At 37.1% G+C, this 27,274-nt stretch overlaps 3 protein-coding genes across 20 annotated transcripts in view; 1 reads left to right on the forward strand and 2 right to left on the reverse strand.

The window, feature by feature from the left end:
- Positions 1-27,274, forward strand: part of znf385d (zinc finger protein 385D) — a 235,096-nt gene that overhangs the window by 1,483 nt on the left and 206,339 nt on the right. For 10 of the 16 annotated variants that reach the window (XM_067412001.1, XM_067412007.1, XM_067411973.1 and 7 more), the window contains exons 1-3: positions 13,852-15,490; positions 18,007-18,056; positions 20,430-20,500. The gene's annotated coding sequence lies outside the window, so the exon portion shown is untranslated. Of the gene's footprint in view, positions 1-535; positions 862-1,593; positions 1,707-13,851; positions 15,491-17,951; positions 18,057-20,429; positions 20,501-27,274 lie in introns of those variants that run through there. The other 6 variants (XM_067412043.1, XM_067412016.1, XM_067412024.1 and 3 more) reach the window with 6 other exon arrangements.
- On the reverse strand, positions 1,764-18,036 carry LOC137037835 (free fatty acid receptor 3-like). 3 transcript variants are annotated; one of them, XM_067412175.1, is made up of 3 exons: positions 17,944-18,036; positions 8,361-9,190; positions 1,764-3,564 (listed from the first exon to the last, which is right to left on the reverse strand). In XM_067412175.1, exon 3 carries the CDS (start codon positions 3,534-3,536, stop codon positions 2,553-2,555), a length of 984 nt encoding a protein of 327 aa, XP_067268276.1. In that variant the 5' UTR covers positions 3,537-3,564; positions 8,361-9,190; positions 17,944-18,036; the 3' UTR covers positions 1,764-2,552. The 3 variants fall into 3 exon arrangements, with proteins under 3 accessions (XP_067268276.1, XP_067268284.1, XP_067268266.1); XM_067412183.1 differs by lacking the exon at positions 8,361-9,190 and having other exon boundaries at positions 17,944-17,991; XM_067412165.1 differs by lacking the exon at positions 17,944-18,036 and having other exon boundaries at positions 8,361-13,640.
- ube2e2 (ubiquitin-conjugating enzyme E2E 2) overlaps positions 18,589-27,274 on the reverse strand; it is a 39,773-nt gene continuing 31,087 nt past the window's right edge. The window contains exons 4-6 of the mRNA XM_067412196.1: positions 25,832-25,964; positions 21,628-21,775; positions 18,589-19,767 (exon numbers count right to left, since the gene is read on the reverse strand). Coding sequence (XP_067268297.1) covers positions 19,670-19,767; positions 21,628-21,775; positions 25,832-25,964 — 379 coding nt within the window. The 3' untranslated portion in view covers positions 18,589-19,669. The remainder of the gene's footprint in view (positions 19,768-21,627; positions 21,776-25,831; positions 25,965-27,274) is intronic.

The following is a 27,274-nucleotide window of genomic DNA, read 5'->3' on the forward strand; positions in this document are numbered from 1 at the left end:
CCAGATGCGCAGGGCAGTTGGACATAGTGGTGTTTTAGAGTTCAAGTTCTTTGAGATAGGCCTATAATTATTTAAAATAAGGTTTGTTTTTTTTCAAAAGAGGCTGGACCACAGCATGTTTGAAGCTTGTGGGAACCACTCATAGACTGTAAAAAAGATGGACGACGCGACGTCGCTTCCTTCCATTGTATTGAACTGAAGCCAAAATGGGCTGATGAATGGGCGCTGACACGTTACGCAATACGTCCAAAAAAAAAAAAAAAAAAGTTTGGAGCCTGGGCATGCGCAGAAGGAATCGTCAGTTGAGCCGGAGGCGGAGTCGCGATATCAAACTTCCGCCCAGACGACTGCGTCATCATTCATGTATTTTAAATAGACTACAAAAATTATACACAATTTAAAAGTCTACCTATAAAATAATAGGCTATTCTGTTTCTAGAGCAATAATATTTTTGAAACAGCAAATTCAGTAGATAAAATCAATATAATACGCCACTAGAAACAACTCTAAATCGTCAGAAACGGTCCTGCCATTTTAAATCAAGTTCAACTAACGTTACAGGAGATCGATTGCTGTAATTAGAGTAAGCTATCATTAGTTTTGTCCTGCTAATTATTATTTTATACCCAGAAAAATAATAAGTAACTGCCAGATAACGATCACCTGCTTTTTCCCGACATGGTTAACATTAGGTGTGTTATCTTAACTAATAACATTTAATAATTAATTTATAACGCCCACATTTGATGTTACAGAAAAAAAGTTCAGTGATCCGTCAGATCCTGTAGGTCGGTTAGTACAGTTTACTGCTGAACAACTCATTTTGTTGGTGTTAATGACAAAGAAATCGAAAATTAACAGTTAGTTAATACATCTTCAATCTCCCCTCGAAGCTCCGACAGTCCTCAGACAACCTGTCAATCAACTTCGAATCAATGACGACACGCCCCGTTTTTATAGAATCAAATTGCTAGCTAAAATCTAAATCATCACAAAAACGCACAATTGAATATATATCAGCGTGATAACAACTACCTTAAATGACCAAAACCATCTTTCAGAAAGTTTTATTTGAAGCAGAATTTATTTTTAAGTTTTCACTGAAGTCTCATTCGACTGCATTGAGAGGGCGGGGTTTATGACCTGTACTGCATCCAGCCTCCAGGGGGCGATCAAAGAGCCCGTGGCTTCACTTTTCAGAACGTATGAGACACACCCGGAACCACTCCACTAATCAGAGAAGTGTTTATTATGGCCAGTATGATGGGAGCGACAGAATTAAAAATTTGAAGGAATCACATCCATAGGTGTAGAAATTGGTTTCAGTGAAGAAACTATATCTGACAGCTGGTTGAGCGAGACAGGGTCGAAGTGCCAGAAATAACTAGAAGGCACCAGAGATTCGGAGTGAGAAACAACTGATGGTAATATTTGTGCTCTGATGTCCTGGGTTTTGTCCACAAAAAATGATATAAATACTGTTCGGTTTCTTGCACAAACTGATCGTTTTGTGTCTTAGGACATCAATGTGTCGTCACGAGCCGCAGGGTTTCATTTGGATTTGTCTGTGCATGTTTTTTTTACTCTTATAGATGGAGTTCCCATTGCCATGCATTATATGACAGACAGCGACGGTTGCAGTTAAAAATCACCATTTGTGTTCTACTGAAGAAACAAAGTCACCTACATCTTGGATGCCCTGGGGGTAAGCAGATAAACATCAAATTTTTCATTTTTGGGAGAGAGGTAAGCAGCTGCTTATATACTCTGGCTGTTGATTGGAAGATTAGATGGGCTCGCTCCTCCCTAAATTATGTTTAGGAACTTCACTTAATGAGGTAAAAAACTAAACTTTGACATTAACCAAAGTGATAACCAAATTCTGACATCCGAGACATGGAACTGTTCAAATTTTCAGTGACACCCAATATTCACATTATGTGACAATAAATTAGATTACTTATTAGCCATTATAAAGAGAACAGATAAAATATATAGAAAAAAAATTAAATAAATGATTACAAATCAAACTTGTACCTCCACACGCTGTATAACTCCAATCAGAGACAGGAAGTGACATCACAGGAGTTTGTGTTGGTCTATCTAAAGAGATGGCAAGTTTAAAAAAAATTATATTGAGTGCTGCAAAGAAAATAAATAAACAGCATTCATGAGCAACAAGTAAATGGTTCAGAATGAAGGAATAAAGAATGGAAGTCTAATCACAAAATTTATTGAAAAATTAGTAACAAAAACAGCTTGTTTCACAAGGTTGTATCAGAGTATCTTGATTATGATCATAGCAATGCTGTAAGTAAATGCTACGTATTTGAATGTTAGATTTTGCATTGAATTGCATGATGTGCAATCATCATGTGCATGCTTGATTTTCTCTTTCAAAAACAAATTTTAAGCTGTCCATCTGTCCATCCATAAAGCATTGGGTCACGGTGGCATAATAGAATTGGCTTTGGACAGAATGTCATTCATTGAAGATGCACATGCAGGCAATGCAAAGCACATCAATCAAAGCAAAACCTGGCTTGATATGTTAGCGGATGCTGTCATCTGAGCTCTGTGTTCTCTCCTCTGATTTCCCACGGTTGAATAAAGGGCAGCAGAGAGCCAAGCGGCAGCAGGGAGGAAGCAGTCGCCTCACCAGCTCCTGCAACACCTTCTTGAAAGTCTCTCTGAGTGCTGAAGAAGAGAAGTAGAATATGAAAGGGTCGAGACATGCATTCAGCGTGGTGGTGAGCAGAGCAAATTTTTTCCAATTAGCGCTGTAGCCGCTGACATATTCCTCCACATATATGACGCTGAAGGGCATGAAAGTGATAACAAAGACCAGAAGCGTTCCCAACGCCATCCCGATAGCTCTATACCGCTTCTTGGCGTGAACTTTGGATAGACGGGAAAGTATGCAGATACACTTTATGTAGCAGAAGCAGCAGATGAGGAAAGGAATGCAGAAGAAAACAATAGAAAGCTCGAGGCGAACCGGCAGGAGGATCTTGAGCTGTTCGGTGGTGAATTCCTCATAACAGGTGTTACGCTTCGATGGATCGGTGATGTTGGGGTTCAAATGATCGTGGTATTGGATGATGTAGACGACGCTGCAGTGCGCCATGGAAACAACCCAGAACATGACGCAGGCTATCACTGCATTTCGAGGCTTGCGTTTCAGCTTGTATTTAATGGGGAAAGCTACACCCAGGTATCGCTCCACACTGATGGCCGTCAGATGTAAGGTGCTGTTGCCGATGACGGAGTAGAAGATGAATACTGACAGTGGGCAGAGGAAGTACGGCAGCGTCCATTTCATGTTGGCCACCTCCACCATGCGAAATGGCAGGAAAAAGAATAAGATCAGGTCAGAGATGGTTAAACTAAGAATCAGCACGTCCATCGGGGTGGATTGCTGGCGGATCTTCTGAAAGAAGGTGTAAAAGGCCAAGATATTGGCAGGAAGGCCTATGATCAGCGTGAATCCGTAGACCGCTAACACCAGGTTACTGAGACCCACCGTCCACGCCATTGTCACTGTAGATGCCAAGTAAGCAAACCTGTAAGAGAAAAATAAATATTTAAAGGGTTAGTTCACACCGAAAAATTCTTATTAATTACACACTCTCAAACCCTGAGACACAGGTATAGTTAAGATGTATATTTATTAAACAATCAGAGATGGCGGGCAGAGTGCAGGTGAGTGAAAGCAGGATAAGTTTGTGACTGGAGATGATACTGGAACTGATACTTGTCTTTGTCTTTCCCAGGGATTGTGGATGCAGGCAGACATGGAGCAGACGAGACACAATGACACTCACTGGAGACGAGGAGACACTAGGAATCACAGAGAACGCTGGAGACAGGTAAGTAGTCCTTGAGGTAGGCATAACAGGTAGGTTTGCGTTAACGAGACCAGACAGTGACTGTGTGCTCTGGAGTGTCTTTTATGCTGCTGAGGTGATTGGTGCTGATGGTGTGGTTTGTTAATACTCAGGAGAAGGAGTGCATTGTGATTGGGTGCGTGTAGAGCCTGGTGTGTCTGTGACACATTGTCATGACAGATTAAGATATTTGTTTGCGACGGGAGGAGACCGACAATTTGGGATCCCTACCAAAACTCCACAGGTGCTGCCCCTTCCAGTGCCCTGTGAAAGCCAGCTGATCCCTCTCTGACATGGTGTACGCATATGCAGAAAAGACGACTCACACAGTGAAGTTGGATAACACTGGGAAAGTGAACATTGGAAAAGTTCTGTGAGGCATGTTTTTTGTTTGACTGAGTCAAACTCCATACCGAGAAAAGAGATCGTCTGCACAGGCAAGATTTTGCTCTTCTCCCAGTTGACCCAAAGACTTAACTGGCTGAGGTGACTAGGCACCAGGTCCCTGTGTTCGCATAACTGATCTCAGGACTGTGCTAGAATAAGCCAGTCGTCGAGATAATTGAGAATGCGAATGCCATGTTCTCTTATGGAAACAAGGGCTGCCTCCGTGACACGGGGCAATAGGGACAGGCCAAAGGGCAGGACTTTGTACTGTTATGCTCGACCCTTGAACGCAAAACACAGGAATGGCCTGTTTCGAGAAAGAATTGAGACATGAAAGTACGCATCTTTCAGGCCGATCACTGCAAACCAATCACAGGGATGAATGCATTCGAAAATGCGTTTCTGTGTCAGCATTTTTGAACAGTAGCTTGAGTAAAGCCCGGTTCAAAACTCACAGATCCAAGATTGGTCAGAACCCAACACCTTTCTTGGGTACAATGGGGTTGTAGAACCCTGTCTTTGTATCGGCTGGAGGGACCCACTCTATTGTGTCCTTTGCCAATAGGACTGCGATCTCCGCATGGAAGACTTGGGCATCGGCAAATTTAAAAAAAGGGACGTCGGGCGAACTGAATCGTAAAGCCGAGCCTGATGGTCCGAATGAGCCAGCAAGATGGACTGGGGAGTGCTAACCAGGCTCGCAGATACTGTGCAAGCAGGATCAAAGGGACCACAGGCTTACCCTCAGTGGGGCAGCAAGGTAAAATGCAGGGACCCGGCTCAGGGAGCTCTCTTTTCAAGGTCGACCTGGTCCACGGTCGGGCAGAGGCTTTGTGAGAAGGTTGGGTTGCATGCTCAAAGCCCCCACTGCTGCCTGCGGTTGATAGAGGAGGATGAGAGCGGTCCGGTTCTGCACCCACTTCTCTTCATACCCTCTTGGGACCCAGAGACGAAGGAAACTACTTCAATTTGAGAATTTGGGCAGAACAAAAAGAGAATGAAACAAAGGATTTTTGACCCGGTCCTCCTCCGGGGGAAGGATTGGTGCAGTCATCATCTCCCAAAAAGCTGTCCCCTCCATCTCTGGGTCGCCTGTCTTAGGGCCTCTGTTTACCTTTACTTTTGGCACCTTGCATGGCGGGGGGCCTGGATGGCTGGTCACCCTGTCCATGACCGGCTCCTCTACGCTGCTTGGGTGGAGGCTACTGCTGATGTTGCATGGGAGTGGAAGTGGATGCAGGGGGCTGGTCTGGGTGATTGGGGCGCAGGAGGGGTGAGGGGCCCAAGGGGGTTGGTTCTCCGAAGAGTGACGACTTAGTATTGGCCGGCGCCGTCCATGAGAGCAGCACTACGCATGCGCGTCTCTACAACGTAAGCAGTGTGTGGTTCAGAGACCTCTCGGATTTCATCAAAAATAATTTGTAAACAAAGGTCTTGCGGGTTTGGAATGTCATGAGTCTTAACCCCTATTTTTTTCTTTCTTTTAGTATCAGTAAAATATTGCTTTACAAGGAGTTATTCTCATTAACGTAATTGTCCTCAACAGGCACTGGTATCTAATCCAGCAGTATTTAACTCCCTGAGGTCTGAAAACGCGTCAGCGCGTTTTGTAGGATTTTTTTCACATTGCAGCAAAACCGACTTAAACTACTCCGTCATTTCTTGTCATAGAGACATAAGTAATATATCAATTGAAACTATAGAATGTCTTCTTTTATTTGTGTACACTCAGAGTAAAAACACAATGTTTTGCTTTTTGTAAAATAAAGAAAACTAACATGATGCTAGATCTCTCCTCTCCCTCTGAACGAAGTCCAATCTGATAGTTCTCAGAAAATGAACTGTAACTTATGAATACTAATGACAAAAAAATGACACGTCTAAAGAAACGTTGAAATGTCAGGTTTTAAATCGAAAAAAAACATTCTGTGTTTACGTAATCTGTATGAAAAGAGAGCCATGTCAGAAGTCTGTGATTCAGCTCATTATCCGCTAATGCGGCCACGCCCACAGAGCCAGCGCTATTCAGACCCATATTCAGATGCAATACATGCATTCATCGTCTCAATCATGTATTTATTGTCTTGAAAAGTGTTTATTTGGATGGTAAAGCCGTGGTTAGCGATCTCTAGAAGACATGCCGTTAGTTCCTAGTTCCTTTTCTTCTTCATTAGAATAATTTGTGGACTAAATGTGCACAGAGAGCGCCCTCCGGCTGCAAGTATGAATTAAAAACACAGTATCCAGCGCTCATATTGATGACAATAAATATTACTTCTCAGTATAGAAAATTGACAAACATATAAGAATCTATCAGTATTTCTCCAAATGTGCATGCTTTTAACCCTCTGGAGTCTGATGCTGATTTGGGGCTTGGAGAAGTTTTGACATGCTCTGACATTTGTGCTTTTTTCAGTTGTTCATAAACATATTAATGAAAAAAGTGTCATTACACTGTATTCAGCACAAACTAGGCTACAATAATATGTGAGGAACATGTATGTACATGTTTGTGTTTTTGAAGTAATAACATTTATGCGTGGTCATTGAAAAAACAAAAAACTTAAGTCACTGAAATAAGGCCAAAAAAAGTATTTTAAATCTGTGTTCACAAGACTTTTGGTTATTGGGGGTTGTAAACTAGAGTTTTTGCTTCAGAATTATGTAAAAATTATGCTGACTACTCTTTCATATAAAACAATAGAGAGATTTAAATTTTGTAAGACACTTTTTGTCAAGAAACACAGTATGCGAGGAGGCGTGAATCTGCATGAATAATGGGCCATTAACACCTGAGAAGACAAAAGAATCACATAATAATGACCTGAAATAATATGCATATTAATGAGGCCTTTCAGTCAGGTAGGCTGTGAAAAAAACCCTCTGTAATAATGTCTCAGCTCATCATAAACAGCAATACTGTGAAATATTATTACAATTTAAAATAATGGTATTCTATTATATTCTTTAAAATATAATGTATTTCTGTGATGCAAAATGTCTGAACAATTATGTAACCTCTATGGCATTTCATATAGGCTTTTAGCTTAATGGCAAAAAAAAAAAAAAAAGTCCCAACAAAGGGACTGACTAAACAAAACAACAGTGCTAAATAATATCTATAATAATATCTATGCTTGCAATAATAAATAAACATGTAGTATATTTAGGATATTCTCAAATAAATTCTGAATATATAACAATGCATCTCAGGAAATGCATAGGAGCATTTCACAATAATTCCACAATGAACACATACAGAGATCAAAATGCATGATTAGGTGACATTTTTACACCAGGGTAAAAAGTAGTAATAGTTTCAATCACTACAAGCTTTGGTTACACTTTATTTTAGGGTGTCCTTGTTACAGTGCAATTTAGTACTGGATAATAGTAATTAACTACATGTACATACTATATAATTATGGGGTTACACTGTCAGAAAAAAGGTACAGTGCTGTCCCTAAAGTACAAAAAGTGACAAAAGTGAAAAGGTACTAATATGTACCATTTAGGGGTAAGAAGGTACAAAGATGTACTTATAGATGTACTTATATATATATATATGTCTAAATGTCTAAATGTTTTTATTTTCAGTTTGCAGATTGCAGGTTGTCACCAGTCGGAGATGTGAAACATGTTAAAGGAGAATTATTACTATTAGTGAAGTGTGAAAAACTTTATGACAGTTAAAATATAAACATTATCAGAGAATTAACCAGCACTAACACTTTAAAGACAATAACAAACATATTAAGTTTAGCAACATCTGTTTCAGAACAATTTCATTTTTAGATATATACATAAAAAAAAATGTACATTAAGAAAAAAAAAAGTTCCTTCTTGCTAACAATGAAAAATAAGCCCTTAAAATACTTGTCATTTCATGTGTATACTGTAAATATCAAAATGCATATTATTGGTATTAGATATATCTATCTATCAATGCACGCATATATACACATACAGTTAAATGTTTTTGTAATTTTCATTTTCTGACCAAAACAAACAAAAACAAACAAAACTGAAAAAAGTCACAATTCAATATGAAAAGAAAAAATATATAGAAGTAAAATATTTTATACCTTACTAAATCAATCCAGTACCACAGATGTGAGAATGTGATGCTCCTAGTCTTTACAGCTTTGTCTCATTATGTCATTTTGACACATGACAAAACAGGAAAGAAGCAACTCGTGTCGTTTCACTGAAAGAGGTGAATTTTCTTTGAATAGCACAGTGACAGAATGCTTTTTTTGTACTTTGCAGAAATCTATAATAGCATTACTCAGTGCTTTAAATTACAAGATGGGCTGTTGAAAGTCAAAGAGGGAAGTCTCTTCTTCTACAAAAATTGTAATGAGAATTCGCTGTGAAAGTTAGTTGACTTCAGTGATGCTGCACAAACACATACACAGACACACACAGACACACACACAGACACACACACACACACACACACACACACACACACACACACACACACACACACACAAAGTGCTACAAATAGAAGAACATCAGACTGAATAAGTACAATTAAAATTGATTCCTGAGTGTGACTTCGAGAAAACTTGCATTAAAGATGTAAAAAAGCGAATAAAATAGAGATAATTTATTTGTAACAACCTCCTGTGTGTTCAAAGTACATGAAGCATCTGATCAAACGTTTTCTTTTCATCGTGTTTTTATAGGCCTTTCAACAACCTATTTTACTTAGTCATTAGCATTTTCCACATCATTAACATAAAATTAAAGAGCTTAATTAATTACACGTCCGTTAGGTGGGGACCATAGCAGATCGCAGTAATTGAGTGGCGTTACAAGAAGCATCTGTGAGCAGAAAGCTGAATAAATAGTTGCGAGAGGACAAACAGTGCACTGCATTTTCTCAGCGTCTGGGTCTGCCTCTGTGGACCTGGGGGAGATAAGAAGCAGAAAAGAAAGAACAAAATGCTTCATTTGATATAAATCATGTCTAAAAGCCCTTTCACATCACCAAAGTCAGCGTTGCCCAATGAACTGAACTCAGCATCAGCTACAGTGTTACCAGTTTACAGTTCAATTTCAGCTTTGACACCAATTGCCTCTGACCTTTATTGATGATTTTGAAAGCCAATGATTATTAGACAATGTACATGATGTATGGAAAGTCTGCCTGTGCAAGTTAATAATTCTTTAGAGTAAAAGAGACCAAATAGATCTTGAATGCCTATCTGTATTTTTAACACTTTCACATCATTTTTTCACATTAATTTTTTTGGTGTGCATTGCTTTTAATTTGAAACTTTTTGCATAGCAGATGGCCATGGGAATTATGATGAAAAAACATATTGGGGTGTAATTTTGCCATTATGAGACATATGTTGGGGTGTGATTTTCAATTTAATCCACCAGCATAATTTTATTTACATTTATTTTATTTTTTATTTACACTATTTAGACACGTTTGAGCGCATAATCCAACCCCATACCCCTAAACCCAAATATTCTTACTACAATTTATCTGAACAATCACCAGGGATTATACAAATATGTGATTGTCGTATGTTCTGTTTTAATACTTTTTTATTGGTTAAAATACAAAGCAGTTAATACAAACCCGAGTCCAAAAAAGTTGGGACACTGTACAAATTGTGAATAAAAACAGAATGCAATGATGTGGAAGTTTCAAATTTCAATATTTTGTTCAGAATACAACATAGATGACATATCAAATGTTTAAACTGAGAAAATGTATAATTTTAAGGGAAAAATAAGTTGATTTTGAATTTCATGGCATCAACACATCTCAAAAAAGTTGGGACAAGGCCATGTTTCCCACTGTGTGGCATCCCCTCTTCTTTTTATAACAGTCTGCAAACGTCTGGGGACTGAGGAGACAAGTTGCTCAAGTTTAGGAATAGGAATGTTGTCCCATTCTTCTCTAATACAGGCTTCTAGTTGCTCAAAGGTCTTCTTTGTCGCATCTTCCTCTTTATGATGCGCCAAATGTTTTCTATGGGTGAAAGATCTGGACTGCAGGCTGGCCATTTCAGTACCCGGATCCTTCTTCTACGCAGCCATGATGTTGTAATTGATGCAGTATGTGGTCTGGCATTGTCATGTTGGAAAATGCAAGGTCTTCCCTGAAAGAGACGACGTCTGGATGGGAGCATATGTTGTTCTAGAACTTGGATATACCTTTCAGCATTGATGGTGCCTTTCCAGATGTGTAAGCTGCCCATGCCACACGCACTCATGCAACCCCACACCATCAGAGATGCAGGCTTCTGAACTGAGCGCTGATAACAACTTGGGTTGTCCTTGTCCTCTTTAGTCCGGATGACATGGCGTCCCAGTTTTCCAAAAAGAGCTTCAAATTTTGACGCCTGCGCTTCTGGATCATGTTTAGATATGGCTTCATTTTTGACCTATAGAGTTTTAGCCGGCAACGGCGAATGGCACGGTGGATTGTGTTCACCGACAATGTTTTCTGGAAGTATTCCTGAGCCCATGTTGTGATTTCCATTACAGTATCATTCCTGTATGTGATGCAGTGCCGTCTAAGGGCCCGAAGATCACAGGCATCCAGTATGGTTTTCCGGCCTTGACCCTTACGCACAGAGATTGTTCCAGATTCTCTGAATCTTTGGATGATATTATGCACTGTATATGATGATAACTTCAAACTCTTTGCGTGTTTTCTCTGAGAAACTCCTTTCTGATATTGCTCCACTATTTTTGGCCGCAGCATTGGGGGAATTGGTGATCCTCTGCCCATCTTGTCTTCTGAGAGACACTGCCACTCTGAGAGGCTCTTTTTATACCCAATCATGTTGCCAATTGACCTAATAAGTTCCAAATTGGTCCTCCAGCTGTTCCTTATATGTACATTTAACTTTTCTGGCCTCTTTTTTGGAATGTGTAGCTCTCATGAAATCCAAAATGAGCCAATATTTGGCATGACATTTCAAAATGTCTCACTTTCAATATTTGATATGTTATCTATATTCTATTGTGAATAAAATATAAGTTTATGAGATTTGTAAATTATTGCATTCCTTTTTTATTCACAATTTGTACAGTGTCCCAACTTTTTTGGAATCGGGTTTGTATATATATAACATATGAATATCAAGTGTGCCCAACTAAGCAAGGAATATATATTATATATATATATATATATACACTCTATATTGCCAAAAGTTTTGGGATGCCTGCATTTACATGCACATGAACTTTAATGACATCCCATTCTTAATCCGTAGGGTTTAATATGGAGTTGGCCCACCCTTTGCATCTATAACAGCTTTAACTCTTCTGGGAAGGCTTTCCACAAGGTTTAGGAGTGTGTTCATGGGAATTTTTGACCGTTCTTCTAGAAGCGCATTTGTGAGGTCAGGCAGTGATGTTGGCGAGAAGGCCTGGCTCACAGTCTCCGCTCTAATTCATCCCAAAGGTTTTCTATCGGGTTGAGGTCAGGACTCTGTGCAGGCCAGTCAAGTTCTTCTACACCAAACTCACTCACCCATGTCTTTATGGACCTTGCTTTGTGCACTGGTGCGCAGTCATGTTGGAACAGGAAGCGTCATCCCCAAACTGTTCCCACAAAGTTGGGAGCTTGAAATTGTCCAAAATGTCTTGGTATGCTGAAGCATTAAGAGTTCCTTTCACTGGAACTAAGGGTTGAAGCCCAACCCCTGAAAAACAACCCCACAGCATAATCCCCCTCCACCAAACTTTACACTTGGCACAATGCAGTCAGGCAAGTACTGTTCTCCTGGCTAATGCCAAACCAAGACTCATCCTTCGGATTGCCAGACAGAGAAGTGTGATTGGTCACTCCAAAGAACACGTCTCCACTGCTCTAGAGTCCAGTGACGGCGTGCTTTACACCACTGCATCCAACGCTTTGCATTGCACTTGGTGATGTAAGGCTTGGATGCAGCTGCTCGGCCACGGAAACCCATTCCATGAAGCTCTCTATGCACTATTCTTGAGCTAATCTGAAGGCCACATGAAGTTTGAAGGTCTGTAGCTATTGACTCTGTGGAAAGTTGGCGACTCAAGCACACTGTGTGCCTCAGCATGCGCTGACCCCGCTCTGTGATTTTAGGTGGCCTACCACTTCGTGGTTGAGCTGCTGTTGTTCCCAATTGCTTCCACTTTGTTATGATACCACTAACAGTTGACCGTGGAATATTTAGTAGTGAGGAATTTTCCCAAATTGACTTATTGCACAGGTGGCAACCTATCACGGTACCACGCTTGAATTCACTGAGCTCCTGACAGCGACCCATTCTTTCACAAATGTTTGCAGAAGCAGTCTGCATGCCTAGCGCTTGATTAATACACCTGTGGCCATGGAAGTGATTGAAACACCTGAATTCAGTGATTTGGAGGGGTGTCCCAATACTTTTGGCAATATAGTGTATATATACACACGCATTTAATAATTTAGCAGACACTTTTAAGCAACTTGCAAATATATATATATATATATATATTACATTTTAAGACATTCATTTTACCCATAAAATGCAATAACTGTCTTGTTTTTCTTCAGAACATTTATTCAAATATTTACTAAGCTCAACTACACTTTTTTCAGTGCCAGGACAGAAAAGCATATATGAGCCTTATGTGACAGCATCATAATTATGGTTATGATGGTTATGCACAGAGGTGTAAAGTACTTGAGGAAATGTAATTAGTTACTGTACTTAAGTATTTTTTCGCTACTTTGTAGTTGTACTTAGTATCAAAGATATTATCAACTTTTACTCTCTACTTGACAACGTTTTTGAGCAAGTAAATGTACTTTTTACTTGAATACATTTGTGATGAGTAATGCAATTACACATTACATTTTTCATGACACCTAACTTTTTCTGCAGCAGCGATATCGACATCTAAGGTCATTGAAGGTACTACATCTTGTGCGTTTTGCCTTTACTCACCCCTATCAACATGGACACTTTACATGAATGTGAGTGCATCAGCTGGTAATGTGTAGCAGACTTTGACTTTTTAATTTTACATAACATTATTTTATTAATCCGCTATATTGACAAGATCTTTTTGATGGATATTGGTTTACTTATAGCCACTTGAGCTTAACTGAGACGTAAGAGTTTGTAGACGTTTAAAAGGTTGTTGTGTCAACCTTGATTTATTGCAACATTGAGGTGTTCAGTTTTATTTTGATTTTAGAAAATAAACATGATTTCTCATCTTACAAATCAATCGTTTCTTAATTTCACTGGCATGCCTTGCAGGACTAGTGCATCTCTGAGCCTACATTCAGCACGAGTAAAATACTTCAGTACTGTTAAAATCAGATACTCTAAGACTTTTACTCAAAGTCGTATTGGAATTGGTGACTTATAACTTGTAATGGAGTCATTTTCGATGTAAGGTATCAGTACTTTTACTCAAGTATGGTTTTCAGGTACTCTTTACACCTCTGGATATGCAACAGTGATAGTAAATTTGACTGGTTATTCCCAAGACAATAACCTGCTTTAACAAGCCAAGTTTAGAAAGTCACATAATGTACCATACACAGCCTGAACATTTGGTAACACCTTAGTATGGGGATCAATTCTCACTTTAACTATTTGCTTATTAACTTGCATATTGTCTGTTTATTAGTACTTATAAAGTACATATTAATGCCAATACATCCCATAATTACCCGGAGTAAATTGGGAATATGTGTTCCCCATATGAACATTTTTCTCCAGTCAGATCACTGATTCGAAGAACACTAGGACACGACGTCCTGTACTGCACAACCCCAGAGAGGAAGGTGTGGTTAAATGCACCAGAAGAACATCTATAAATAACCATTTGGTAAAGTAGGTCTATGGCATGTCGTTTCACCATAATCTATGAATTATTAACCAGCTCTTGATCTTTATCTCAGATAATTGACTGCATTAATCCACATATCTCAGGCAGCAGTGGACCCTTACAGAGGACGGGTTATAAATCTACACACTGGACAGAGATGTTTAAATATACTTCTCATTTTGATCCTTTTATTACAGTCTGTATTGAGTGGATGGACAGCAGCACCTCTGAATGGAGAGTCCATGTTATCTGGATGTCCCTATCAGATACTGATAAACAGACAGTCATGTACTGACACCTAGTGGACAGGCTAGATCTCTACAATTATCTGAACATGGTGAACAAATAGAAAGCAGGTGATTTTTTTCTCTGAAGATGATGTTATCAAGATCCTGGGTTGTTTGAATGGATCATCTGGTGTAAATGTGGTGTCAGGGTGTCCTGAAAATATAGATGTCTGTGTTGGGACCACAAATATTACTGCTCTGTTATTAGATTGTGTTAATCTTTACAAAGCACACGTTATTGGAATCATATAATGGTTATTAAATATACATGTTAATAATACAATATGCAGTGGAATCTAGTCTGAGATTATTAAAAGTTTAGGATTTTGAAAATGTTAAAACAAAGAAAGGTTCTGACGTAAAATAAATAATACATATTTAAGATTCTGCATTGATCAAATGTAAGTAAATTAGTTACATTGATCATCTAACTTTTCTTGGTCCTTCAATCAGAAGATGAAATGTAATCAGTGCTATTTTATAGCATATTATTTATTCATATTTTAAGCTTGGCTTTATTTTTAATTCATTTATTTTTTTGTATTTGTTTATAGCTTTAATTAGTTTTTATTTCAGTTTTAGTTCGATTGCAACCAAACTTCTTTTATTTTAGCTATAAGTTTCATTTAAGTTTTTTTTTTTCCCCCATCTAATGTTTTATTTAATTTCAACTTCATTTTAATTACAGAAACAATTTTTTTAATAGATTTAGTTAACAGTAGCAACACTGAATAGTGAATATAATATAATTAAAATATAATATTTCCACACACAATGCAGGAAGACTTGGACTAGCGCGCAAGTCAAGTGGACAACTTCTATCGTATTTCTATCATGTTCTATTTTTAACTTGACAGTCGTGGTTTATGAGGAAAATGGATGCTTGGAAATTTACTTTTATGCTCCACGGAAAAAAATAATGTCATGAGGAAACAATCGCGCCATTTTAATTTTTGGGTGAACTGTTCCTTTAAGACAGCTGAACACGCGAGCGCTGGACTGACCTGAATCAGCTTGAGTGAATGACAGAGTTTGACATTTTATGATTTGAGGTGTAAAATTCGCAATGATTGATCAACCTTTTGGCACTTGTGGTGAGTATGTCTTGCTCATCATTAAAATCTCCAACAGCTGATAGATGTCATGTGTGTGAAAGGTTAGTTTGTAGAACAGTCGTCACTTGATTTTATATAGTAAATGAACTGTGAACTGCTGACTAACATAAAATACCAAGTGGAAGATTTCCTAATTTTATCGCTGTGGATCAGACATAATGACATTGTATGATTAACCTTTTTGGTTTATGTGGGCTGAGATCATTCGATTGAAATTTAGGTTAATTGATGTTAATAAACGACTCGCTTATCCAGCGTGATTTTTACAAGTAATGGGTGTCATAACAAAGACTATAGAATAACACAAGACGGGTCACTCGTATTGTTTTGAATGGGAGAAAGTGCAACGCAATATGGCGGAATAAGTCCCGCCTTCTAAATAAGAGCCAATCGCCAATTGTTAAAGTCATCGTCACTGCAGCGGCTCCGGTTCCTATAGAAACAGTCAGACGCGAGCCTACGAATTGAGGCACAAGAGACGCGCTTTTAGGTTGATCCAGCCTGAAAAATATCGTTTTTTTTCGAGTGTTTGGAAACAAAAATTATGAGACAGTTATTGTCAGATTTCATTGGTGATTTCAAATATACAAATTTTATTCGAAAGCTTGGCAAACAGCTTTAGAATTATGTTTCCCCATTCAAATAGATAGGAGCTGCACTTGAATGCCCGAGATGCGTTTCTAAGATGGCCGCCGAGTGAAAGAATCTTAGAAGGACTTTGGTAATAATACTACTAATAATAAGAATAAACAGGTTTGCTATAAGTGGGCTCTTTATGGTTGCTAAGCAACGTAGCAACGGCTCATTAATAAAATGCGCGCGGTCACAGGTGCTCATCCAATCAGAATTTAGAGCGGGAACTACGTTTTATCTGTTCTAGAAAAAAAGCGTTTTAGTAAAATCTCTGACTAGTTTAGTGTAGTTAATACATATACTATCCCTAGAAAGAAAAAACTTCCTTCCATAACCGTTGTAATGATGACATCTTAGCGCCTTTGCTTTGTGAGAGTGAATTGTGCTGAAAAGAAGACAAACATTTGTAAGTTTAGCCTATACAATGATATGAAACTGCTTAAAGACTATGTGGTGTTTTTAATATGCTTTAAGACATGTTTAAATATGTCATTTTGGTGATCAAAGATTAGTTTTAAGGGATAAAATAATTGACTACAGGGGGATTTTACAAATGAGTAACAATAATTAGCTGTCTAGTAGAGTGTGCAGACTATAAAAACTAAATTAATTTATGAATTTATTTATTTAACCCCTTAACAGTCACCGCTAGCGGGACACTTGGAGCTGTTTTTATTTATTGAAATTTGTGTCACATATTTTTTTAATCATAAATTAGGATACAACTCAGGATTCATCCTGTGAAAACAGTTTTAAAATTGGACTTTGATTTACCATGGAAACAGTACTTTAAATTCTTTTAGCTGGCTCATCCCCCTAGTGGGCATAGTCATGTTTCATATTACAAAATTTATTTGAACTATTTTATAGTCAAAACTTTTCTAATCTTGACAAAACACATCGCCAGAAAGGTCTGAATCTCAAGCTTCAATATTTGGCATCTGTTTTGTGATAGAAGTGATATTTGGACAGAAATGTATTAATTTGTTACAGGAGAATGCATCAAAAAAAAATTCAATGGAAAGTGGGTGACGCCCAGTGGCTATTTTTGGTACAACGCCTAAACAAAATCTCATGGGAACCTCAATTTTTGTGAAACACAACTTGGTTATACATATGGCTTTGATTTTATATCAATTTTAGAGTAAAAAAATATTTTGTAAAATATATATTTGATATGAAATTAAGTACAGTAGATTTGATTTACAGTAAATTTAGACTTCTATATCTTCTTCATATTTTCATTTGAGGTGGTTAAACTTCAGCAACAATCTTCTGAGTTCATCAGAACAAAGAAATTTATACAGGTTTGGAACAACCTGAGGGTGAGAAAATGATGACAGAATTTTCATTTTTGGATGAAATGTTCCTTTAAATCTATATTCCATAGCATTCTTGAATTATAATAATTTAAGTTTGGATAGTGCATATGCTCAAAAAGGGGGGGTGGCAGTTAAGGGGTTAACCTTAAAGAAACTGAACATGCTTGCCTTGTGCCAATTTGTGACAACATGCCCCTATAGGCTGCTACTATAGGAACTTCCCAGTATGCTTTCAGCTAAATCTACACAGTAAAACTAATACAAAACACCAGTCCACCTTAAAATTTATCGTGAAATGTTAGTATGGAGGACAGAATTTACATAAATTATAATTTGAATACCTACATTTTTTAAGAATAATTTACATAAAATGCAGATAATCCAGATGTCATCCTGGAAAGGCATTCATGGTTGTTTGTAAGTGCAAAATATACATACATTAAAAAATTACAAGTGTTATCATGAAGATATTCTTACCTGGACTGTGAAAAGCTCTCCTGAAAGTCTCTGTACACTCAAATCAGCTGCTTTTTCTTCCAGGTAATCAGATCAATCAGGCAGGGATTCACAGGAGATCCTCAGGAGAACAGGTAGTGCATCAACTCTGATTCATTCATTTGTAACCTACTTTTATGTCTTTCATTAGTCTTGATTTTGACATTGAAATGTGTGAGAATGGGGAAACTTGTGCATCTTAATGAGAAAATTGAAGCTCCAGAAACTAGCAAAAACTCCACACTCCTCTCTCAATCAAAAAACTGCATAAAAATAAATAAAACAAGATTTGACGTGGTGCAAATAGCAGAATATGTGGAGTGCCGTGGTATAGAGTTTGCATGTTTGGCAATATAATTTCCTGCTTATTTCCAGGGATTATACTTTTGGAGGAAAGCACCCGCCAGAATATGTTTTCACATTTTTGCCATACAGAAGTGGCCAAAAGTGATGTCTGAGCAGTGCAAAATATATATATATATATATATATATATATATATATATATATATATATATATATATATATATTTTTTTTTTTTTGTATCCTTATTGTTTTTCTGTAAACCTGTCAAATAAAACCTGTAGCCATCGTTTGCCATTTTTTTCCTCAACAAATTTTGTCATATAAATAACGTAACCAAGTATTTTTCCCTCATATTTAAAAAAATATCTAAAATATTTTCCTCATATTTTGATGGTTTAATCAAACGTTTATGGTCATTAAAACCAAATATCATCCCTCTGGACATCACTTTTGGCCACTACTGTACAAACCAGAGCTCTTGCATGACACACATATTAGATAAAACCAATTTTGCAGTGTGACTGATGTTTAAACCACATGTGACAGAAGCACAGGAAGTCATGCGTAACACTAGAGAGAAAGTGTGGAACTGAAAACACGTGCACTGAACATATGACACTACATACAAGAAATGACAATTCAGCCACAGTGTTTATTTATGGTGTTTTTCATGAAGCAAGTGCACAACAGTCCATTCTGGCCAGAGGTGGCATGTAGCAATATGTACACATTGTTTTTTTGTTTTTTTTTCCTTTTCATTTTTTTAAATTCACAAGCAAGCCTATCGTCAAGTGGCTGCCATGACTTTGAGTTTAAAAAATACATACAAACAAAACAAGAGGGTAGAGTTTGGAGTTGGATGGATGCGATTCGACATCCGGTTACATGCATGGAAATTTTTACTGACTTCTAACAAAAGGAAAGATAGGAGATAGAGAGAGAGAAAGAAAAAAGAAGAAGAAATACACTATATGGTGATGAGAAAAAACAAAAGTAGTTCATAAGCTGTATTTGTTCCTGATGCCACTTTAAAAGAAAGGATATACATACATTAAGTTGAAGGACAATAATAATAATAACAATAATAATAATAATAATAATAATAATAATAACAATAGTATTCCTTTTCACCTACAGTAAGGTAATTCAAACATTCAGATAATTGGAAAATAAAGTCCCAATCTACTCTTTGTATAAAAAGAAGCTTTCAAGTCAACAAGGAACAAAGGAAAGTTTTCTTCACAGAAAGGTCTACAGGAAGTTGGAAGGAAGAGGGGCCAGATCTATTGTTGCACTTGGTGAGTGTGCTTTCAGCAGACGGGGAGAGGTAGAGGCACAGTAGGGCTGAGGGGGGATATAGTGTGTGTTTGTGTCGAGGAGGGGGGCGATACTGTACGGCCCGGTTTATGTGGCGTATCTCTTCGTCCACTGTTTAGCTATTCTGTCATGTTCCGTTCTGTTGGTCAAGTACTGTGTGGCGATGCTCCCAACCAGGGGATCAGCTGCGGACACAGGGACATTCGTCAGCAAGTTAATCGACCAAATGCAAAGCACATTTTATCTGCCACTTAGGGGCTAAACTACTGCTTATACAGTGATTTGAAATAGTGAAAGAAGCTAAAACAGTAGGGATGCCCCCTAATAGTCGACTAGAAGAGGCTTAGTCAAGCAAAATTGGTATTTGTAGGTTAGTCGCAGAAAAAAAAATAAAACAAAAAAAGTGCCGAAATCATGCAGACGGATGGATAAATCCAAATTCGCCTCTCATTCATCATTCATCGACCTCAAATATGGCTTAACACTTGACATGTGAGTAGTAGCAACTTTAGAAGTCCGCTCGCTTTAACGTTAACCTAGATAAATGTGTGCTGTTATTTGGCGCATGACATGGAGGCGCCGGTACGATCACTTGCATTTAACTTAAAGGGTTAGTTCAAATTAAGATTTTGTTATTTTATACTTAAAATACTTATGATAAAATACTTTTTGTGCACAAAAAACTAAACATAAATACAAAATTTGACAGGGAAGAGACTTTGTGCACAAAAAATTCTCATCGCTTCATAATATTAAGGTTGAACCACTGTAGTCACGTTGACTATTTTTACCATGTTTTTACTACTTTTCTGGAAATTGAATGTGGTATTTTCTTTGCTTTCAACAGAGGATTAAAAAAACAACAAAAAGATGTTCTGAAGATGAACGAAGGTCTTAAAGGTGTGGAACGACATGAGGGTGAGTAATTGATGACAGAATTTTCATTTTTGGGTGAACTAACCCTTTAAAATACTGTCATTTTTGCTCAATAATCCAACATTCAAAACTGTAAATTATAGCTGTTGTTTTGATTTGAATTAGATTTAATTATATGATTCAAAGTAAAAACAAAATGGTCTGACTTTAGATTTGTGAAATTAAGCTACATAAGACACACCAAAACAAAAACCGCAGACGGACTGAATGAAAATGCAAATGAACTCTCTGACAGTAGGTGGCGCTTAGGGAAAAGAAGCGAGATAGCGTTTTTTTAGGTACTGCTGTAAACAAATCAGCGATGCGCTTACAAGTACTACTTTATATGGAGATAAGAGGAAAAGAAAATGCAATTGAAACTTTTCTGGAGACAATCAGTTTCCTTCAGGAGGCATTCATATAAACCCCCACCCCCAATTCAATATTTATATTTTCTTAAATTTCGTGCGTCATGAACAGTGGACTTGCTGTGCCTGGTACAGTATTTTCTCTGTTCTCCTCTTTCTCTTGTCTTCAACATGTTCTGTCTCTGGTCTGTGTTAATGTCCTGTTAACAGACTTCATAATATTTTTCACACAAATTACATTTTGGGAAATGACTGCAATGCAGTTTGTGTGCAAGTCCGGAACAGAGATCGGCCAAAATTAAACTCAAAACCAATTGCAGATCGTGTGTTTGGAGCAAAAACCGTCTATTTCTGATTTATGGTCATTGCATCTCTAGAAAACAGGTCGCACCACAAGAATTATTTGCACAAATGCTCCCAAATATATTTTGAGGTTGCACAAAATAAAATTCTGGAGCATATGCGACCAAAATGGTCGCAATTTCGAGCCTTGATGTGACACTTAAGACTGGAGTAATGGTGCTGAAAATGTAGCTTTGATCACAGGAATAAGTTACATTTTAAAATATATTTCACATAGAAAACAGTTAATTTGCAATAATATTTCACAATATTACTGATTTTAGTGTATTTTTGATCAAATATATTCCAACATTTTTGATAGAGTAAAAAATTTACTAGTCAATGACGATTCAATTGCACAGGTGTGTGTAGAGGGGTGAGCTTGGTGTTACTTTACCAGAAGAAGGGTTTGAGTCTTACCTGGGTTACAGTCTGTGAGTAGAGAGCAGATGGACAGCAGCACCTTGGAGATGGTGAGGGCGGGACTCCAGTTGTCCTTCAGGATGTCCAGACAAATCACACCCTGACTGTTGATGTTACAGTGGTAGATCCTTGTACGGAACGTTACCTGGGAAAGGATGAGAAATTCATCGGAAGGGTTAATATGCAAGTCTTTTGCTACTTTTAATTTGTGAGGCTGTCAAAATGGCTGGGAAACTAAATTAGAATTTTATATTTAAATATTACTAATATTCAAATTTAAAAAGGCATAATTTCAGTTAGAGGGGAAAAAGTCTCCTGAGGCCACAAGAGGGAGCAATGAGCAACAATATTAAATGGTTTATTCAAAGCAATGAAATAACATGACTGTCTGTAAAAAAGTGCATGTTTAAACCAACATTTATAAATTAAATTGCATAAACAATTATGAACATAAAACCATCATGTATATATGCATAGTTTAAAACAAAGATCTGAAGCCCCGATCACAGTGCACTTTAAAAACAAGATGCAGAACTGTAATGGAAAAAAAACCCACAAAAGGTCTTGAGACATGATTTTGAAAAGGTGAACGTCTTTTAACCTCTACATGGCTTTCTAAACATGCGGCTTTCTTGAGCGAGACGTGAGTGCAATGGTCAAACGTGTCCGTCTAGCCGTGTTTACATAGAAAACAATGGAAAAGCAGCACAGAAAATGTGTTCTGTGTGTGTGAATGGCTTTGTTACGGTTTCGATGTAACTTCTCTATGTTATCTAGCGCCGCATCTAGTAGGTTAAATGAACGGCAACGACACCATCGCATCTCGTGCTGACACACACCTAAAATTCAAAAGCATTTATGTGTTTTTGCTTTTTGAATAATTCCTTTGAATCTTAGATGTGTGCAAACAAACAACACCATGAGAGCACACTGAATTCCCCACCGGAATCTTTTCTTTGGTTAACACTCTGAGGTCTGACGGTATCGCCGGCGATACCACCGTGGTTTTTTTCTTATCAGTGTGAAAGAGACTCAAAATACTCCGTCAATGTTGCACATACAATTAAGAGTTATACACCATTTTAATCTGTGGAATATATTCTTTCATTTGTGTACACTCAGAGTAAAAACAGAATTTTGTGCTTTTTGTAAAATAAAGAAAACTAACATGATGCGTGATTTCTCCTCTCCCTCTGAACGAACTCCAATCTGATAGTTCTCAGAAAATGAACTGTAACTTAGTGAATACTAATGACAAAAAAATTACACTTATGTCTAAAAAAACGTTAAGATGTCAGGTTTTAAATCATGTAAGTCAAATCGAAAACAAACCTTCTTTGTTTATGTAATCTGTATGAAAAGAGAGCCATGTCAGAAATCCGTGATTCAGCTCATTATCTGCTAATGCGGCCACGCCCACGGAGCCAGCGCTATTCAGACGCTAATTCAGTCAATACATGCATTTATTATCTCAATCGTGTATTTATTGTCTTGAAAAGTGTTTATCTGGATGTAAAAGTCATGGTTAGCGATCTCTAGAAGACATGCAGTTACTTCCTGTTTACTTGTCTTCTACAGATGAAGTTTAGATGAGTTTTTGTTTCTTTAGCGCCCTCCTGCTGCTGTATGTATTGGAAACTCCATTCATGGAATAGCCTCTTCTTCTTTTAGATGAATTTGTGGACTAAAATGCACAGAGCGCCCTCCGACTTCAAGGATGAATTGAAAACACCAGCGCTCATAGTAATGACAGTGAATATTAAATAAAAATAACTCCTCTGTATAGAAAATTGACATAAGCATATGAGAATCCAATATTTCTCCAAATGTGCATGCTTTTAAACTAAAAGCCTATATTCAGACTCTTTGCATCACAGAAATACATTATATTTTAAAGTATAATATAAAACCATTACTTTATATTGTAATAATATTTTTCTGTATGTTTCATATATCATAATGAGCTTGAGACATCACAGAAGGTTTTTTTTCACAGCCTACCTGACTGAAATGCCTCATTAATATGCAAGTCATTTCAGCTCATTACTATCCAATTCTTTTGTCTTCTCAGGTGAGAATGGCCCATTTTCAGTGGTGATTCACGCCTCCTTGCATACTGTGTTTCTTGGCAAAAAGTGTCTTACAAAAACTAAATCAATATATTGTTAAATATGAAGGAGTAGGCAGCATAATTTTTACATAATTTTGAAGCAAAAACTCTAGTCTACAACCTCCAATACCCTAAAGTCTTATGAACACAGATTTATTATACTTTTTTTGGCCTTATTTCAGTGACTTAAGTTTTTTGTTTTTTCAACAACCACGCATAAATGTTATTCCTTCAAAAACACAAACATGTACATACATGTTCCTCACATATTATTGTAGCCTAGTTTGTGCTGAATACAGTGTAATGACACTTTTTCCATTAATATGTTTATGAACAACTGAAAAAAGCACAAATGTCAGGGCATGTCAAAAGTTCTCCAGGCCCCAAATCAGCCTCAGACTCCAGAGGGTTAATATCTGAGGTCGTGCCACACTATACGCAGGAAACTTGTTTCTGTATGAACTACAGGAAGCATGTTCGTTGTGTGCGAGAGACATCTGTGTAAGTGCCGGAGGCTTTCAGGGAAACCCTCTAATGGACCTTGACATTCCTTGCCTCGAGATTCATGACAGTTTAATTGCCACCAGAACGACTTCCTTCATCCTGACTACCTACAAACCCACAAAGAGCCCAAAGAACAAACGCATATAGGACATAATGTGGCGTCTGCAAATGAACATCCTACTGTAAACGAGGTTTAGAGACAGATTGAAAGCGGCTTTACGGGACAATGACAGACACACAGGCCCTGGGGAAACATGCTGCTGAGGGGGGCTGGGATGAAAGAGAGACAATAAAATGTCCCTTAAGGTATCAGCAGAAAAACAAGATGGCCTATGAAGGAGGTTTGTGCATTGTTTTAAAGTTTTAAATTCTAGTTTAGTTTCTGAATCTGAACTGAAGTAGCAGTAGTTACTTGAAGAAAATTTTAATTTAGAATGTTACAATAAAATTCATATAATATATATATATATATATATATATATATATTTAAAACACACATAAATAAATGTAAAATATATAATAAATGTATTTATTATATATTCATATTATATTTATGCTTGTGTTTGTTATATTTATTATATCATTTAATATATAACTTTATTTTGCTATAATTTGACAAACTATAAGTTTATATATATATATATATATATATATAAACTTATAGTTTGTCAAATTATATCAAAATAAAGTTATATATATTAAATAATATAATAAATAAAAGTTTATACACATTACATTAATTATATAAATAAAAAATATATAAATCATATATAAAATTATAAAATAAAAATAAAGTATGTAACTAAAAATATTATAAATATTATAAATTATAAATAATAAATACAAATAAAAGTTTATATATGTATTATATTTATATTACATTATGATATATAACTGCTGTAAGTGCAGTTTAATAATTCTTTTCATTTTTTAAACCTGAATTACCCATGTATTTTAGTATAAATTACCCATGTTATCATTTTAGTCCAGCATTTCATTTTAGTTTAATTTTACAATTTATATAAATTTATTTATTTAATATAAATGATATACAATAAATGCATGCCGCTAATCACAAACAGCGTAATTGAGTACAATAGGACAATAAACAACTCATATAAGCAATTTACATTTTAAATACAATATTGAATCGCCTCTAAAATAGATCCAAACAAACTCAAAGCAATGATCAGCGCGTCTCTGAACAACACACAACGGTGGTGTTTTTGAATCAGTGCGTTTGAACAAATCGAATGAATGATTCAATGACTCACTCATAAAGACAGGTCACATGTTTTGTTCCTGAACGAATCAGTGTTTTGAATGAATCAGTTCAGTGAATGACTCAGTCACTCACTCATACAAGACAGTCACTTTTCACCACCTATTGGCCTACCTATATACATTTTATTCAATCATATTGAATTGATTACACAACATTTACTCAATTCACCAAAAGATATATGAAAATAAAATAAAACAAATGTGCACACCATAGCTCTGCTCTTCAGATATCATTGAAAACCCTTATCGGTCGTCCACCAATTTTAATGCATATTTATATGCCACATATTTCTTCTCTCTTACCTTGGGTGGCTTAAATGGGTAGTCAGGTGTAAATGCAATGTCAAGGAAAAAGACCCCTCCTTCATACACAGAGCCCGGTGGTCCTAAAATAGTTGACCTCCATTCATAGATGTTGTCTCCTTTGGGACCGGCGCTGTTGGTGGAACAAAGCGAAGAGATTTGAGAAGTTAAACAGGGACCGACTGGCCATTCCAGTTAGATAAATCATCATTAATTCATGAGTGAAAAGCCAACAAGGAATGAGACATTACAGACACGTCAGCACTGGCCTCACGCTACATGGGATGTATCATGGAAAACCAGATTTACAAAGCTCCCTCCCTCCCCAGACCATTTATGGAAGTTAAAAGACCTGGATATCGCCAACTACCTCACGATATGATAAATTACAAGGGCACTTCATGAAAAAAACAACAACATGCTGTGGAGAATAATAGAGAGATTGTTGTAGAGGTCACGACCAAGTGGAGATAACTTACCCACAGATGACAGCAATGCAACATGCAATTTTAAATGTGATAAAGGTCTACCAGATGAAATCTAAGAAACAATGGCAAATGCATGCCTATTCCTCTGAATGACTGCTAAAATATCAATGCATAATACAAGAGTAAATTCACTCTCAAATCTGCTGAAATGATGGTGACAGCTGAGCAAAAGATGGTGAAGAAAGAAAAACAGATGACTTTAGAGCACATCTTTGAGCTTGTTTGTCAAAGGGCTGCCACATCTGCCGGATTCCCTCGTGATAAGCGTCATATTGAAGATTTACGACTCTGTCCGCTCGACCGTTGTATCTGTGCCAAACAAACAGACCGGGACCAGATCCAGCCCATAATAATAAACAAGTCTTAGATCTGCACTGTGTTCAACAGCAGCAGATACACTTGCATGTGTACTTGTGTTTTGGAGGGTGGCCTGTCCCAGGGGTCTCTTTCTCATAATGCTTATTTGTTTGTGCTCATAAATGCATATCATGACCAGAGCTGGAAATTGAGATCTGGTTCTTGCTTAGAATTTCCTTTCAATTCCCAATCCGTATGATATGATTCTGTATGATACGCACACAAGACTCAACAAGACCTTTCTCATGTCTGGAGCTCAAACGCTGCAAGATGACACATAGTTTAATAGCTGCTTTAAATGATCCAAACAAATCGCTAACTGCAAGTATGAGTAATAATAATGACACTTGCCTTAGCAAACACCACTAATTATACACACCTGTCTTATAGTGAATGCTGCTTTCCTGCGCAAGTTACAATAAAGGGAGGAGATACTTAAAATTGGAATGCAATGTAACTAGTTCTGTACATGAGAGACTTGATATTGAAATTATATATATATATATATAAAAAAAAAGATGGATCTGTTTCCTTCTGCACGATTCTGGGAAAAAAATCTAATTGTGATTTTTCTGGTTAAATTTGTGATTTGCGATTT

The sequence above is a fragment of the Chanodichthys erythropterus genome, chromosome 2 (assembly GCF_024489055.1).
Source record: "Chanodichthys erythropterus isolate Z2021 chromosome 2, ASM2448905v1, whole genome shotgun sequence".
In the NCBI taxonomy this organism is placed as follows: domain Eukaryota; kingdom Metazoa; phylum Chordata; class Actinopteri; order Cypriniformes; family Xenocyprididae; genus Chanodichthys; species Chanodichthys erythropterus.

What these genes read in the sequence shown, in the direction of transcription:
- LOC137037835 (XM_067412175.1), bottom strand. Translation starts at nt 3,536, where the DNA reads ATGGCGTGGACGGTGGGTCTCAGTAACCTGGTGTTAGCGGTCTACGGA.